This window comes from Musca domestica, unplaced genomic scaffold (assembly GCF_030504385.1).
Source record: "Musca domestica strain aabys unplaced genomic scaffold, Musca_domestica.polishedcontigs.V.1.1 38, whole genome shotgun sequence".
NCBI classification, from domain to species: Eukaryota; Metazoa; Arthropoda; class Insecta; order Diptera; family Muscidae; genus Musca; species Musca domestica.
In genome coordinates, this window is record NW_026712324.1 from 718,011 (window position 1) to 733,738 (window position 15,728).

The 15,728-nt window shown below is 37.6% G+C and overlaps 1 protein-coding gene across 4 annotated transcripts in view; it reads right to left on the reverse strand.

The window, feature by feature from the left end:
• Positions 1 to 9,027: 9,027 nt before the first annotated feature.
• LOC101895874 (protein melted) overlaps positions 9,028 to 15,728 on the reverse strand; it is a 46,781-nt gene continuing 40,080 nt past the window's right edge. For 3 of the 4 annotated variants that reach the window (XM_059126364.1, XM_059126363.1, XM_059126365.1), the window contains 10 exons: positions 15,319 to 15,537; positions 14,996 to 15,247; positions 14,214 to 14,926; positions 13,801 to 14,156; positions 13,035 to 13,738; positions 12,718 to 12,964; positions 11,137 to 11,306; positions 10,947 to 11,075; positions 9,815 to 10,096; positions 9,029 to 9,746 (listed from right to left, as the gene is read on the reverse strand). In XM_059126364.1, coding sequence (XP_058982347.1) covers positions 9,489 to 9,746; positions 9,815 to 10,096; positions 10,947 to 11,075; positions 11,137 to 11,306; positions 12,718 to 12,964; positions 13,035 to 13,738; positions 13,801 to 14,156; positions 14,214 to 14,926; positions 14,996 to 15,247; positions 15,319 to 15,423 — 3,216 coding nt within the window. In that variant the 5' untranslated portion in view covers positions 15,424 to 15,537 and the 3' untranslated portion in view covers positions 9,029 to 9,488. Of the gene's footprint in view, positions 9,747 to 9,814; positions 10,097 to 10,946; positions 11,076 to 11,136; positions 11,307 to 12,717; positions 12,965 to 13,034; positions 13,739 to 13,800; positions 14,157 to 14,213; positions 14,927 to 14,995; positions 15,248 to 15,318; positions 15,538 to 15,728 lie in introns of all 4 variants that reach the window. The other variant, XM_059126366.1, reaches the window with a different exon arrangement.

Below are 15,728 nucleotides of genomic sequence, written 5' to 3' on the forward strand. Positions count from 1 at the left end.
CCATATATCTTCGTCCGATTTGCTCTTTTATTGTGCACCATACGTGTAATAAGTATGCCAAATTTGATCGAAATCAGTTCGGATATATCTATAGCTCCCATATACAGGGTGAGATGAAAAACTGCAGCAAAGTCAAACGCCATAATTTTTACATTCTTTTAAAATGTAATTGAATGAATATATTTTTTTAAATTTTATTGAATGAATATGAATATTACATAAGAGCTTCAGAATGCCTTCCCTTTAAAGAAGAACTACAGGGTGAGATAAAAAACTGCAACAAAGTCAAATTAAATAATTTTTACATTTTTTTAAATTTTATTGAATGAAAGCAAAAAATGTCGGAAATAGCATCAAATTTTATGATTTGTTCGAATTGGCACGAATTATGGTCTTCAAGGGAAATCACCGTCACACGCTGCCCGAATATTGCTCTGCGGTATTTTGGCCCATTCCCGGCGAAGCGCTTGCTTGAGGAGATTAACACTTTGGTAGTTTTTAGTGCCAACCTTGCTTTCCATAATACTGCAGACACAGAAGTGCGCGGAAATAAAGTGAGGAACCTTTTTTGTAACCATTCTTGGGTGGCGCCTATTGAGTGCGATGGTGCTGAATGTTCAAGGTCTGCGGCCAAAATGGTTGCGTGTCCAAGGCCTTAATACACCCTCCAGAATATTATTTTTGCGAAAATATTCGGCATTAATTCTGATGCCGCCACGGTGGATTAATACGAGCGGAGAGCGACCATCGGCTGTTATTGCGGCCCACACCATCACCATGGCCGGTGCTTGAGTTCTGGTGGCCAAACGAAGGTGCACATTTTCAGCCGACCTCTTTGTTTGTTTACAAACTGCTGGACAACGAATGTTTTCTCATCGGAGAAAACCAAATACGGCAGTTTACCACTTTCGGCCAAGCAAAGCAACTCTTTAGCTTTTTATACCCTCCACCTTGGAAAGGAGGGTATATTAACTCTGTCATTAAATATTCGGCGTAGACCCATAAAGTATATAAATTCATAATCAGCATAAAATTCTAAGTCGATTTGTCCGTCTGTCTGTCTGTTGAAATCACGATACAGCCCACATTATTTGACGTAGAGCGCAGAGCAATTTGTATTGTGTCTAGGATGGTTGGTATTGAAAATTAGATATATCGGTCCACGTTCTGGTATAGTCCCCATATAACAGTACCTACAGATATTCGGTATTTTGATGATTTATGCCACATTTTTTTCACGGATTTGTCTGAAAATTGGTATTTGTAGGTCATAACGGGTGGCTGTGCGTGTGGCAAAACATTGCATGTATAGGTCCACGTTTTGGTATAGCCCCCTATATAAAGGTACCTTCCGATATTCGGTAATTTGATGATTTTTACCACATTTTTCACGGATTTGTCTAAAAATTGGTATTTGTTGGTCATAATGGGTTCCAGCTCCGGTGGCGAAACATTGCATGTATGGGTCCATGATTTGGTATAGTCCCCATATAACGGTACGTCCCGAGGTTCGGTAATTTGATGATTTTTGCCACATTTTTTCACGGATTTGTCTGAAAATTGGTATTTGTAGGTCATAATGGGTTCTAGCTCCTTTTGCGAAACATTGCATGTGTAGGTCCACGATTTGGTATAGTCGCTTCTTTACTTTTCGAACAATTTCTGCTGATGTTGCTGTTTTCTTCCATCCACGCTTGAATTCCATCACGAATAACTTTTTTTCTAAAAAATTCTCACCAAAACGCTTTTGTACGCTTGTAAACAATATAATGAGCTGTCACTGAAATAATTTTAACAACTGTCGGACGAGTGGCTTAGAAATGACAGCAGTCTGAAGTTGGTTGCAGGTTTTTCATCACACCCTGCATATGCCAAATATATTTTTTAGAATATTTTGACTTGCTAAGATCCCGTTAAAGGGGATTTTTAATTATATTTTGTAAAATGGACCAAAAAAGCAGCTTTGGTAGCTGACTTGAGCCTTAAGAAAATTGATCAAAATAATCCTCAGATTGTTTATAGTATTATCGAGGACGCTTTATATCTGAAATGTAAGGATTGCAAGGATCTTAATCCGAAAAAGTTCAAATGTGTGGAAAAGGACGGGGGAACTTTCCCCCTTTATTTTTGGGCACTCTGCGATGCAAACTTTCATAACGACGATGCATGCGTCATTACATTTCTAGCTCTAATTTTATAATCTGCTGGATTTTTTTCTGTAATTATTCAGAAAAATGGTTTTTGTCGCCTAAAACTTAAATGTGGATATTTAAAAAACATGCATAAATCACTAATATTTTTAGAATATATTTTTTAGGCAACCCTGTAGAGTTGTAATTTCAAATAGCCATCGATTTTTCCAACCAAGCAAAAAAAAATAATTCTATTCAAATAATTAAAATAACAATATCGGCCTAAGTCCAACTACTCAGATCCATAATCGCGAACATTTTTGAAGTTTTCTTGTTCAATATTTGTTTCTCCATTAAGCATTATTGCCTATCTCTTCTTCTTCCTTAACATAAAACATTTATAATGTGTGTTTCGCATAATCTTTATTATTTGCACATCGGTGTCTTTGAGGCTCAAGTGTATTATCATATCGATATACGAACTTTATCAGGGTCTGAACGACGTTGAGCCACACCTTCGTTTATTTCTTAGTTGAACGATACTGATTTCATTATTGCTTTTATTTGCGATACTACTCTTGGTATGTGGACCTTGGCAAAATTCTGACGAATTTGTACTGATAGCATAGTTGTTGTATTTTTTAATTGCAATTTTTTTTATAAAAGAAAGACAATCAATTGAAAGATATTAATCGAAGTGCAGCAGAGTGCAAGTGGTTAAGTTGAAGGTCTTGTAATTAAGGAAAGCTGCTTTTGAGACATTTCTACATTTCAACAAAAGAAGACGTTTTGATGAAAGTTTCTTTACGAGGTTGTCAATTGTAGACAGACATTATTTCAAGGGGTTTAATTTGATGAAAACAAATAGCCACTTTAACATTGTGTAGATATTCGGAATTTTGCTGATATTTGCAATATTTTTCCACTGAAATTGTTTAAAATTTAGTATTTCGAAATTATTAGTGGATTCCAAAAAGTGAGTGTAGAGAGTATATATTCGACATTTTTATGATTTCAGTCATATTTTTCATAGGAATTGTTTGAAGATTGGTATTTGGCCCTCCTAAAGGCTACTATTTTCTCAGCAGACAATATTTTTTATATGTAAATTTTCTATAGCCTATGTGAAAGTACCTACCGTTTTCGTAACGGAATTGTTTACAACTTGGTACTTAGACTTTGCAATTGGTCCTACCCCTTGTGACATAACATTATCTATATAGGTCCACGATTTCCAATAGCCCTCATACAACGGTACCTTCGGATATTCCTTTTGTTATATTTTCAATGGAATTTTTGCAATGGTCAAAGTAAGACCTTTGGTGCCTAACGGTATTCTCCAACAGATTTCACTAGCCTAGGCAGTTTAAAATTGAACTCGTTCGAATATTGTTTACCAAGGTTTTGCAAACCTTACCAAGTTTTTTTTACTTTTTAAAAAATTTCAGTAAATTTCTTAAGATCGGTAATTTATAGGATTAAAATGATTGTATATATTATGTATCGAAAAATTCACAATTTGCAGATGTTTTGAAAAATAATTTAAAAATCTAAATTTCTAGAAAAATTCACAATTTTTAAAGAGGAAAAATAGCATACTTTAAAATGGCCATAACTCCTTAAATATTGACATTTCGGGGTTTTTAGCTATTAGCTATTGTGATCACTTTTTAGAGAGGAAAAATAGCATACTTTATAATGGCCATAACTCCTTAAATATTGACATTTCGGGGTTTTTAGCTATTATTTGTGATCAGTTTTTTAAAGTGGAAAAATAGCATACTTAAAAATGGCGATAACTCCTTAAATATTGACATTTCGGGGATTTAGCTATTATTTGTGATCACTTTTTTAGAGAGGAAAAATAGCATACCTTAAAATGGCCATAACTCCTTAAATATTGACATTTCGGGGTTTTTAGCTATTATTTGTGATCAGTTTTTTAAAGTGGAAAAATAGCATACTTTAAAGTGGCCACACCTCCTTAAATATTGACATTTCGGGGTTTTTAGCTAATATTTGTGATCAGTTTTTTAAAGAGGAAAAATAGCATACTTTAAAGTGGCCACACCTCCTTAAATATTGACATTTCGGGGTTTTTAGCTATTATTTGTGATCACTTTTTTAAAGAGGAAAAATAGCATACTTTAAAATGGCCATAACTCCTTAAATATTGACATTTCGGGGTTTTTAGCTATTATTTGTGATCACTTTTTTAAAGAGGAAAAATAGCATACTTTAAAATGGTCATAACTCCTTAAATATTGACATTTCGGGGTTTTTAGCTATTATTTGTGATCAGTTTTTTAAAGTGGAAAAATAGCATACTTTAAAGTGGCCACACCTCCTTAAATATTGACATTTCGGGGTTTTTAGCTAATATTTGTGATCAGTTTTTTAAAGAGGAAAAATAGCATACTTTAAAGTGGCCACACCTCCTTAAATATTGACATTTCGGGGTTTTTAGCTATTATTTGTGATCAGTTTTTTAAAGAGGAAAAATAGCATACTTTAAAATGGCCATAACTCCTTAAATATTGACATTTCGGGGTTTTTAGCTATTATTTGTGATCAGTTTTTTAAAGAGGAAAAATAGCATACTTTAAAGTGGCCACACCTCCTTAAATATTGACATTTCGGGGTTTTTAGCTATTATTTGTGATCACTTTTTTAAAGAGGAAAAATAGCATACTTTAAAATGGCCATAACTCCTTAAATATTGACATTTCGGGGTTTTTAGCTATTATTTGTGATCACTTTTTTAAAGAGGAAAAATAGCATACTTTAAAATGGTCATAACTCCTTAAATATTGACATTTCGGGGTTTTTAGCTATTATTTGTGATCAGTTTTTTAAAGTGGAAAAATAGCATACTTTAAAGTGGCCACACCTCCTTAAATATTGACATTTCGGGGTTTTTAGCTAATATTTGTGATCAGTTTTTTAAAGAGGAAAAATAGCATACTTTAAAGTGGCCACACCTCCTTAAATATTGACATTTCGGGGTTTTTAGCTATTATTTGTGATCAGTTTTTTAAAGAGGAAAAATAGCATACTTTAAAGTGGCCACACCTCCTTAAATATTGACATTTCGGGGTTTTTAGCTATTATTTGTGATCACTTTTTTAAAGAGGAAAAATAGCATACTTTAAAATGGCCATAACTCCTTAAATATTGACATTTCGGGGTTTTTAGCTATTATTTGTGATCAGTTTTTTAAAGAGGAAAAATAGCATACTTTAAAATGGCCATAACTCCTTAAATATTGACATTTCGGGGTTTTTAGCCATTATTTGTGATCAGGTTTTTAAAGAGGAAAATAACATACTTTAAAATGGCCATAACTCTTTAAATATTGACATTTCGGGGTTTTTAGCTATTATTTGTGATCAGTTTTTAAAAGAGGAAATATAGCACACTTTAAAATGGCCATAACTCCTTAAATGTTGACATTTCGGGGTTTTTAGCTATTATTTGTGATCACTTTTTTAGAGAGGAAATATAGCACACTTTAAAATGGCCATAACTCCTTAAATATTGACATTTCGGGGTTTTTAGCTATTATTTGTGATCACTTTTTTAGAGAGGAAATATAGCACACTTTAAAATGGCCATAACTCCTTAAATATTGACATTTCGGGGTTTTTAGCTATTATTTTTTAAAGAGGAAAAATAGCATACTGTAAAATGGCCATAACTCCTTAAATATTGACATTTCGGGGTTTTTAGCTATTATTTGTGGTCAGTTTTTTAAAGAGGAAAAATATCATACTTTAAAATGGCCATAACTCCCTAAATATTGACATTTCGGTGTTTTTAGCTATTATTTGTGATCAGTTTTTTAAAGAGGAAAAATAGCATACTTTAAAATGGCCATAACTCCTTAAATATTGACATTTCGGGGTTTTTAGCTATTATTTGTGGTCAGTTTTTTAAAGAGGAAAAATATCATACTTTAACATAGCCATAACTCCTTAAATATTGACATTTCGGGGTTTTTAGCTATTATTTGTGATCAGTTTTTTAAAGAGGAAAAATAGCATACTGTAAAATGGCCATAACTCCTTAAATATTGACATTTCGGGGTTTTTAGCTATTATTTGTGGTCAGTTTTTTAAAGAGGAAAAATATCATACTTTAAAATGGCCATAACTCCCTAAATATTGACATTTCGGGGTTTTTAGCTATTATTTGTAATGACTTTTTTAAAGAGGAAAAATAGCATACTTTAAAATGGCCATAACTCCTTAAATATCGACATTTCGGGGTTTTTAGCTATGTTTTTAGCTGTGTGAGGATCGGACAATAATTGCAATCTGTATATAATAACCCCAACCTGTGTTGTAAGGTGAAACAAGTTAAAAAGCAGTAAGTTCGGCCGGCCGAACTCCACCATTTGGAACGAAGTTGGAAATTTTCAATTTTCTATACGACGTGGACCTACATAGGCATTTTTTGTCATAAGCCATTACCATATTCAAATTCGAAACTTGAAATAAACGGTGAATAATGTAGCTAAAATCATCAAAATATCGTATATAGGGAGGTATCATTATTTCGGAGCTGTGCGAAGACCTGGACCAGCATAGACAATTTTCTGTCACAGGCTATAGCATCTATTACTAACGTCAAATACGATATCTCAAACAATTTCGGTGGGTATTGTACCTAAACTCGTCAAAATACCGAATATAGGGAGGTACTGATATATGGGACCTATACAAAGACCTGGACCTGCATTGACATTTTTCTGTCACTGTAGACTGTAGTTCCCATTACGAACTCTAAATACGTAATTTGAAACAATTCCGGTGAATAATGGCGCTAAAATCATCAAAATACCGAATTTTGGGAGGTACCGTTATATGGGGGCTATACGAAGACGTGGACCTGCACAGACAATTTTCTGTCATAGGCTGTAGTATCCATTTCGAACTTCAAATACCAAAGTTGAAACAATTCCGGTGAATAATGTCGCTAAAATCATCAAAATACCGAATATCGGGAGGTACCGTTATATGGGGGCTATATGAAAACGTGGACCTGCACAGACAATTTTCTGTCATAAGCTGTAGCATCCATTACGAATCTCAAATACCAAATTTGAAAAAATTCCGGTGAATAATGTCGCTAAAATCATCAAAATACCGAATATCGGGAGGTACCGTTATATGGGGGCTCTACGAAGATGTGGACCTGCCCAGATAATTTTCTGTCATAGGCTGTAGTATCCATTTCGAACTTCAAATACCAAAGTTGAAACAATTCCGGTGAATAATGTCGCTAGTATCATCAAAATACCAAATATAGGGAGGTACCGTTATATGGAGGCTCTACGAAGACGTGGACCTGCCCAGATAATTTTCTGTCATAGGCTGTAGTATCCATTTCGAACTTCAAATACTAAATTTTAAATTACTTCCGGGAAAAAGGTCGCTAAAATCATCAAAATACCGAATATCGGGAGGTACCTTTATATGGGGGCTATATGAATATAGGGAGGTACCGTTATATGGGGGCTCTACGAAGACGTGGACCTGCCCAGATAATTTTTTGTCATAGGCTGTAGCATCCATTACGAATCTCAAATACCAAATTTGAAACAATTCCGGTGAATTATGTCGCTAATATCATCAAAATACCGAACATAGCGAGGTGCCGTTATATGGGGGCAATACGAAGACGTGGACCTGCACAGACAATTTTCAGTCTTAGGGTGTAGAATCCATTTGGAACTTAAAATACCAAATTTGAAACAATTCCAGTGAATAATGTCGCTAAAATCATCAAAATACCGAATATAGGGAGGTACTGTTATATTGGGGCTATACGAGGACGTGGACCTGCAAAGACAATTTTCTGTCTTAGGGTGTAGTATCCATTTGGAACTTCAAATACCAGATTTGAAACAATTCCCGTGAATAATGTCGCTAAAATCATCGAAATACCGAATATCGGGAGGTACCGTTATATGGGGGCTATACGAAGACATAGACTTGCACAGACAATTTTCTATCTTAGGGTGTAGTATCCATTTGGAACTTCAAATACCAAATTTGAAACAATTCCGGTGAATAACGTCGCTAAAATCATCAAAATACCGAATATAGGGAGGTACCGTTATATTGGGGCTATACGAAGACGTGGACCTGCAAAGACAATTTTCTGTCTTAGGGTATAGTATCCATTTGGAACTTCAAATACCAGATTTGAAACAATTCCCGTGAATAATGTCGCTAAAATCATCAAAATACCGAATATCGGGAGGTACCGTTATATGGGGGCTATACGAAGACATAGACTTGCACAGATAATTTTCTATCTTAGGGTGTAGTATCCATTTGGAACTTAAAATACCAAATTTGAATCAATTCCGGTGAATAACGTCGCTAAAATCATCAAAATATGAAAACGTGGACCTACATGGCCCATTTACGAACTTAACCTGCCTACTGGAAAAATAAACATGTGTGCAAAATTTTAGCCATCTATCGCAATTTATTCGAAAGATAGCGTGATTACAACAGACAGACAGACGGACAGACAGACAGACAGACGGACAGACGGACAGACAGACAGACGGACAGACAGACAGACAGACAGACAGACGGACATCGCTAAATCGACTTAGAATTTTACGCTGATCAAGAATATATATACTTTGTTGGGTCTGACATGAGTATTTCGAGGAGTTACAAACGGAATGACAAAGTTAATATACCCTCCATAGTATGGTGGAGGGTATAAAAAGGTGGTGAGTATGTTTTTCATATCTCGAAAATATGTGGAAATCTCTTAATCTTCCCTTAAAGAAAAAATAATTCTGGAAAATATTTTATAAAAAAATATGTCTTTTAATTTGTTGCAATCATAGTAGAAATAATAATAGTAATAATAATATCAAATAATAATAAATATACAGGAAAAAAATTTAAAAATATATATAAGTGTGTATATATTGATGATATGCATTGTCTGTAGTCTATATATAAGGCAACTACTCTTAGAAAAAATAAAAAAATAAACCTTAAAATAATAACAATAGTTTAAGTACAAAATATAATGATAGGATCATTTAGGTCTTTTAGCAGAAATTTGATTTTTTTCGAATATTTTTTTTAAATACATTTATGTATTTTAAAGCCAAAGTGCATACATACATACATGCGCGTAAAAAGAAAATCTAAATTCTTAAATTCAAAATTAATTTCTAAACTAGAATTTATAATTTAAATTATTTAACTTTTAAAAAGTATTGAGAATAGGCTTAAATTACACTTCTATGTCTGTGTGTATATTTAAAATCTTTAAATGTAGGTGTGTGTGTGTGTATTTATATGTCTCTTTCACAAAATCTCAAAACGATGGTTTACTGCTACTCATGCCCCGCGCCGGCAAACTATTGGTTTTCGTATGCGGATTATCACGGGCCTGCGAATGAGCCACCACAATACTGAGGCACTGCACCCACTCCTCGGCATTTTTGCCATCCTTCGGCTTGAGTATTAGTGTTTGATCGGCTGTAAATATTTCAAATGCCTTGGGTATGTTGCGGGCACCACGCGACACCTTTACCGAACGGATTTGATTCACATCAATGCTCTCACCACCACTCTGGAAGTTTCGGAATCGAAAGGGATTAAAATCTCGAAGGAGAATGTATTGCCAACAAATATACTCACCGATCCTTTGCACGACAAATGTGCCCCCGATAGGGTAAAATATCTGGTACGCCACCGTCGAAATAGCCGCCACTTGCCCTTTTTCTCTTTCAATTGACCCTCAATCATGGGTTGATTACTGCCATTCAAGAAGCCCATTGCCTTGTCCGGATGATTGCATAGGAAGCAACCCCATTGATATTCCAGCTCATTGCAATTCGGATTAGATTTATCAGTCTTGGAGACTTCGAAAACATCTAAGAAGCCTGAATGTCTTAATTCATTGACCAGGATTTCACGGTCCTGGAAATTTAAAAAATAAAGAATTTGGTAAAAGAAATCTTCTTCTTGTTCTCTCATGGATAGATCAGGGCTTTATGGATAGAAAAGTATTTCCAGGGATATAAGCGGTATTTTAAGGATAGAAGAGGTCTTCTAGGGATAGAAGAGGTCTTCTATGGATAGAAGAGGTCTTCTAGGGATAGAAAAGGTTTTCTATTGATAGAAGAGGTATTCTATGGCTATAAGAGGTCTTCTATGGATAGAAGAGGGGTTCTTCTATGGATAGAAGAGGTCTACTATGGATAGAAGAGGTCTTTTGTGGATAGAAAAGGTCTTCTATGAATAAAAGTGGTCTTCTATAAATAAAAGAGGCCTTCTATGTATGGAAGAGGTCTCCTATGGACAGAAGAGTTCTTCTATGGATAGAAGAGGTCTTCTATGGATAGAAGGGGTCTTCTATGGATAAAAGAGATCTTTTTTTTGGATAGCAGAAGTCTTCTATGGATTGAAGACGTCTTCTATGGATAGAAGAGGTCTTCTACGGATAGAAGAGGTCTTCTACGGATAGAAGAGTTCTTCTATGGATAGAAAAGGTCTTCTATGGATAGAAGAGGTCTTCTATGGATAGAAGAGGTCTTCTATGGATAGGAGAGGTCTTCTATGGGTAGAAGAGGTCTTCTATGAATAGGAGAGGTCTTCTATGTATAGAAGAGATCTTCTATGTATAGAAGAGATCTTCTATGGATAGGAGAGGTCTTCTATGGATAGAAAAGGTATTTTATGGATAGAAGATGTCTTCTATGGGTAGAAGAGGTCTTATATGGGTAGAACAGGACCTCTATTGAGGCCTTTAGTCTCTTCATTTCCTTACCTTTATGCTCGGAAACTGGCTGGTGACCAATTCGGTAAAACTGCGATTTTCACATTTGAGTATTTGCCAGATATTTTTCAAATTACTTATACCCGGTTCTCGGGTACTCAGGACACTTTTTTCCTTAACCTAGAAAAGAAATTTAATTTGTTATTCACATTTAAATGAATATTCACATCCTAATACTCACATAGTGCCTGACTTGAAAGTCCAGAAACATTAAATGTATCCAGGTCTTGGGATTGCGGGTTCTCATCGTAAAACAGGTCTTCGAGTATAGGCAATGGGGTCCTCGTATCTGACAGGCAAAATGTAATTTTGCCACTTTCTTTGAGCGTCGCTCTGCAAATTCATTGGAAACTTGTTTTGTGTAATTTTTTGGTGTGTTTTTGGGGGGATCGAAGGACAGACAGACAGAAGGCAAGCAAGTTAACAACAACAACAAACAAGAAGGATACGTTAAATACAGAACAGCATTCACATTTGGTTACGACAAACAGGTGGTTATATGAAATCAAAAGAAATTAGAAAAAAAAGTTAATAATTTTTATAGGACATTCCAATATAATGTGTGTGTATGTATGTGTAGGTGAAGGGAAATAGGGAGAGAAAAAAAAAACAAATATGGATACAAATTACAAACATATAAAACAAACATGCAAAATAATAATAATATATCTTCTTATGAGAGGGGTTTCAAGCTAAAGAAGGATATTCCTATCCTCTTCCATACGTGGGAGAGAGAGTATCTCTTTTCTACCCATAGAAGATCCTCTCTCTTCTATCCATACAAGATCCTATCTTTTCTATCCACAGATGAACCATTTTCTCTTATCAATAGATAGTCTCTCTCTTCTATCCATAGAAGAGCCTCTCTCTCATATCCATAGAAGAGCCTCTCTCTCATATCCATAGAAGAGCCTCTCTCTCCTATCCATAGAAGAGCCTCTCTCTCATATCCATAGAAGAGCCTCTCTCTCATATCCATAGAAGAGCCTTTCTCTCCTATCCATAGAAGAGCCTCTCTCTCCTATTCATAGAAGAGCCTCTCTCTCCTATCCATAGAAGAGCCTTTCTCTCCTATCCATAGAAGAGTCTCTCTCTCCTATCCATAGAAGAGCCTCACTCTCCTATCCATAGAAGAGCCTCTCTCTCCTATCCATAGGAGAGCCTCTCTCTCCTATCCATAGGAGAGCCTCTCTCTCCTATCCATAGAAGAGCCTCTCTCTCCTATCCATAGAAGAGCCTCTCTCTTCTATCCATTGAAGAGCCTCTCTCTTCTATCCATAGAAGAGATCTCTCTCTCTTCTATCCATAGAAGAGCCTCTCTCTTATATCCATAGAAGAGTCACTCTCTTATATCCATAGAAGAGTAACTCTCTTATATCCGTAGAAGAATCAATCTCTTCACAGACTCTCTCCATAGAAGAGTCACACCCTTCTATAGAAGAGAATCACTCCATAGAAGAGTCACACCCTTCTATAGAAGATAATCACTCCATAGAAGAGTCACTCTCTTCTATCCATAGAAGAGCTCACTCTCTTCTATCCATAGAAGAGCTCACTCTCTTCTATCTATAGAAGAGCTCACTCTCTTCTATCTATAGAAGAGCTCACTCTCTTCTAGCCATAGAATAGCACCCTCTCTTCTTCCTCTCCTGTGGATAGAAGTATTTTCCTTCCGGTCTATAGTAAGAAGTTTCTCCCACCTCCCACTTGAATAGCTCTCCCTCTCTACTCTTTTCATTTCTCTACTAAACTCTCAATTTACCTTCTATGCTACACCGCGTCGGGGGTGGCAACATTTGCGAAACCTCATCCATGTAGGAGCTGATGGAGGAGAAGTGTTTCTCACAAAATTGCTGGACGGGGTCACGCATTATTTGATAGGGTTCAAAGGTACTCATGCGCTGGTCCAAAATGCTGTTGTTGGCATTCAAGAGAGTGCGGCTGGTGTTGTCATTGCGGCGTGGTGTTACATTGGTCGTGGGACCCGAGACTATGACTTCGTGGTCGCTCTGGAAAGAGAGAAGATAAATGTGAATTAACTACGGAACCCGATCCTGATATGGTGGTGACCATCCTTACACTTCCATTCACTGGTAACTTCATCACAGATTTTTGATTGCCATTATTTTGATGTGGCAAGGCTGGCGATGCATGATGCACCGAAACGGGATTTGTGGGTGCCGTTATGGATCCAATGGATTGATTGAGAGCATCGGTACTGTATTTCATGAGGGCGGCACTGGTGTTTAGAAGGGTGGTGGGGCCCTGCGACTGAGGGCGCATTTTCGTGGGCGATGTGGTGACCGTTACCCCACCCGAGGTCACCTGGGTTGAGGGAATACCCCATTTGTTGTGACCCGTTATGATAACATTATTACTCAGCGGAGGTACGGGTGTAACATAGCCAGGGCTGTTGGGTGATGTGGGCGTCTTGGGCATCACTCCTGTCTGGACCACCACATTACTGCTGGAGGTGGAATTATTGGCTGTATTCGAACCGGAACCGGATGCTGAACCTCCACCATTTTGATTTATGTGCTGCGATGAACTCAGCCGGGTCATACTCTTGTGAAGACCACCCACTGAACCTCCGGCCACATTGAGACGGGTCATACTGCGATGGGTATTTCCCGAAGGATGTAGCCTCCCCGTGCTGCGAGAGTCGCCGAGTTTAACTCGTCGTGTATAGCCTGTGTGGGGTGGAGTGGGCGGTACTGTGGCGGTTGTGTTGCCGGAACTGGGAGGTTGAGTTAGAACTGGAACGGGATTGGGGGCATTGGATGCTGTAAGAAGAGGGGGAATATATCATTATTACGTAACTTTCAAAGAAGGGTGATCCACTTACGTATCTTGATATTCCCCGTGGTAATTGTCCGCCTGTACGGATCCTTGGGGCTGTTTGGACTGCTGCGACTCTGTTTACTCTTGTGCGTGCGTCCTGTGGTGGCATGAGTGGTATGACCCGAGGGCACCGTGACAGTTGTGGTACTGGTAACCGGATCTGCACTGATAATTGTGGAGTGTTGGGCCACCGAACTGGGGGCCCCTGAAGTATTTACCACAATCCCGGAGGTCTTACCCACCAGAGGCTGTTGGATCCCTGGCTGTTCATGGGGGCTATTCAAATTGACAATTGTCACCCCTCCGGAGGTTTTGTTGCCCACATCCACGCTTGTTTCCGAGGAAGACAATTTTTGTTGGCTAAAGAGAGGGAAGAAGATCAGAATAAGCTGAATACTTAAAAGATGTTTAACTCACCTCAGAGCATTCTTTTGCCTCACACAAGCCAACACCTTGTCGGTAAATAAAATCGGAAACGACGAACATAACTTGGTGGCCTCCTGCAACAACACCGCCTGCGAAGTCCTATCGGCATGTGGCAATTGTTCCAACACAAAATCCAAGGCATATTGAGCATTCTCCTTATTGGTTCGTCCTGCCGTGGCCAATACCTGGGCACCCAGGGACATTGTATTCGGATTGGTTTTGGTGGCCAAGCGTATCTTATCAAAATGTTCCGCCACCAGCAGAGGCCTTTGCTCGGCCAGCTTTAAGAGGATTTGCATTGTTGTGCTGGCCGTTTCACTGTCATAGAGGAACTCACATAACGGTGAAATGCACGATTCTAAAACTAAGGGAGTCCTTTGGGCTATTAACAGATACAATTGAAAGACGGCCAGTCTTTCTTGAGAATCACATTCAGGTAGCAGGGCCACCAGTTGGGGTGCATGGGGCGACACTGTGTCGGGGGAAACTTCATAGATTTGGGATAGTACCCTCAAAAGGCCATAGTTGCCGGCCAAAATCGAGTTCATAATCGAATCTACATGGGGACTTAACAGATAGGCGTAATCGATGGCAGCCAGCGAGAGATAGCTGGCCAGATTGCGGGAAAGTTCACGATTACCCTTGGGCAGGAATTGTACGGCAATGGGAAGGGCCAACTTCATTACCTCACGTTTGTCATAATTCTGGAGAGGAGAGAGGGAAAGAGAGATTTTTTTTTTAATTTCAAGGACTGTTAAAGCCGTGGTACTTACCAAAAATATACTCGATATAATATCGGCAGCAATTTTCGCATGCGGCGGATCCTCTTTGTTGCTACCGCTCGGCTGGAGATTCCATAGAAGACAGGTCTTAAGTAGATCGATAAGTGCAGCACAGTAGCGTTCGGCTGTTTTCGTTTCACGAATACAGGACAGAACTCGCGTTACACAGATCTCCACCACAGACTGGTCGTTGTTGTTTTTCAAATAGTCCGCCAAAGAGATGATGGCGTTGATATCAGAGAGCTGGAAAAGAGAGGATTTGGTAACAAAAAGTTGAGAATGTTTATAGAGTGGAAAGGGAGAGGGCGACTTACCACATCGGTGATATCGTTGACAATGTCATTGTCGGGTACGGAAAACAGATCACCGGCCCGCGACAGATCACGTTTTGAGAGTACTTTTGTGAAGAGTTCATGCATTTTGGAACAAGTTCTCTTTTTATGCTACTCTCTTTTAGACAAGAAATTAACTTTGTTTTTTGTGTTGAACCTAATGGGTATTACGAATTGTAGACATTTTTAGCAGGGAAGTATCTGGAAAGAGAGAATAGAAAAATAAAAATTATTAGATTTCAAATCACACAGTTTAAAAAATATTTCTTAGGACTAATTGGAGACTCAAAGCGTGGATTTTTAAGAATATTTTTAAGGATCAGCAGAACCTCAAGACGTAGATTGTTTTTAGAAAATATTCTTAGGGACCCATAGATCTACTAAACGTGGAG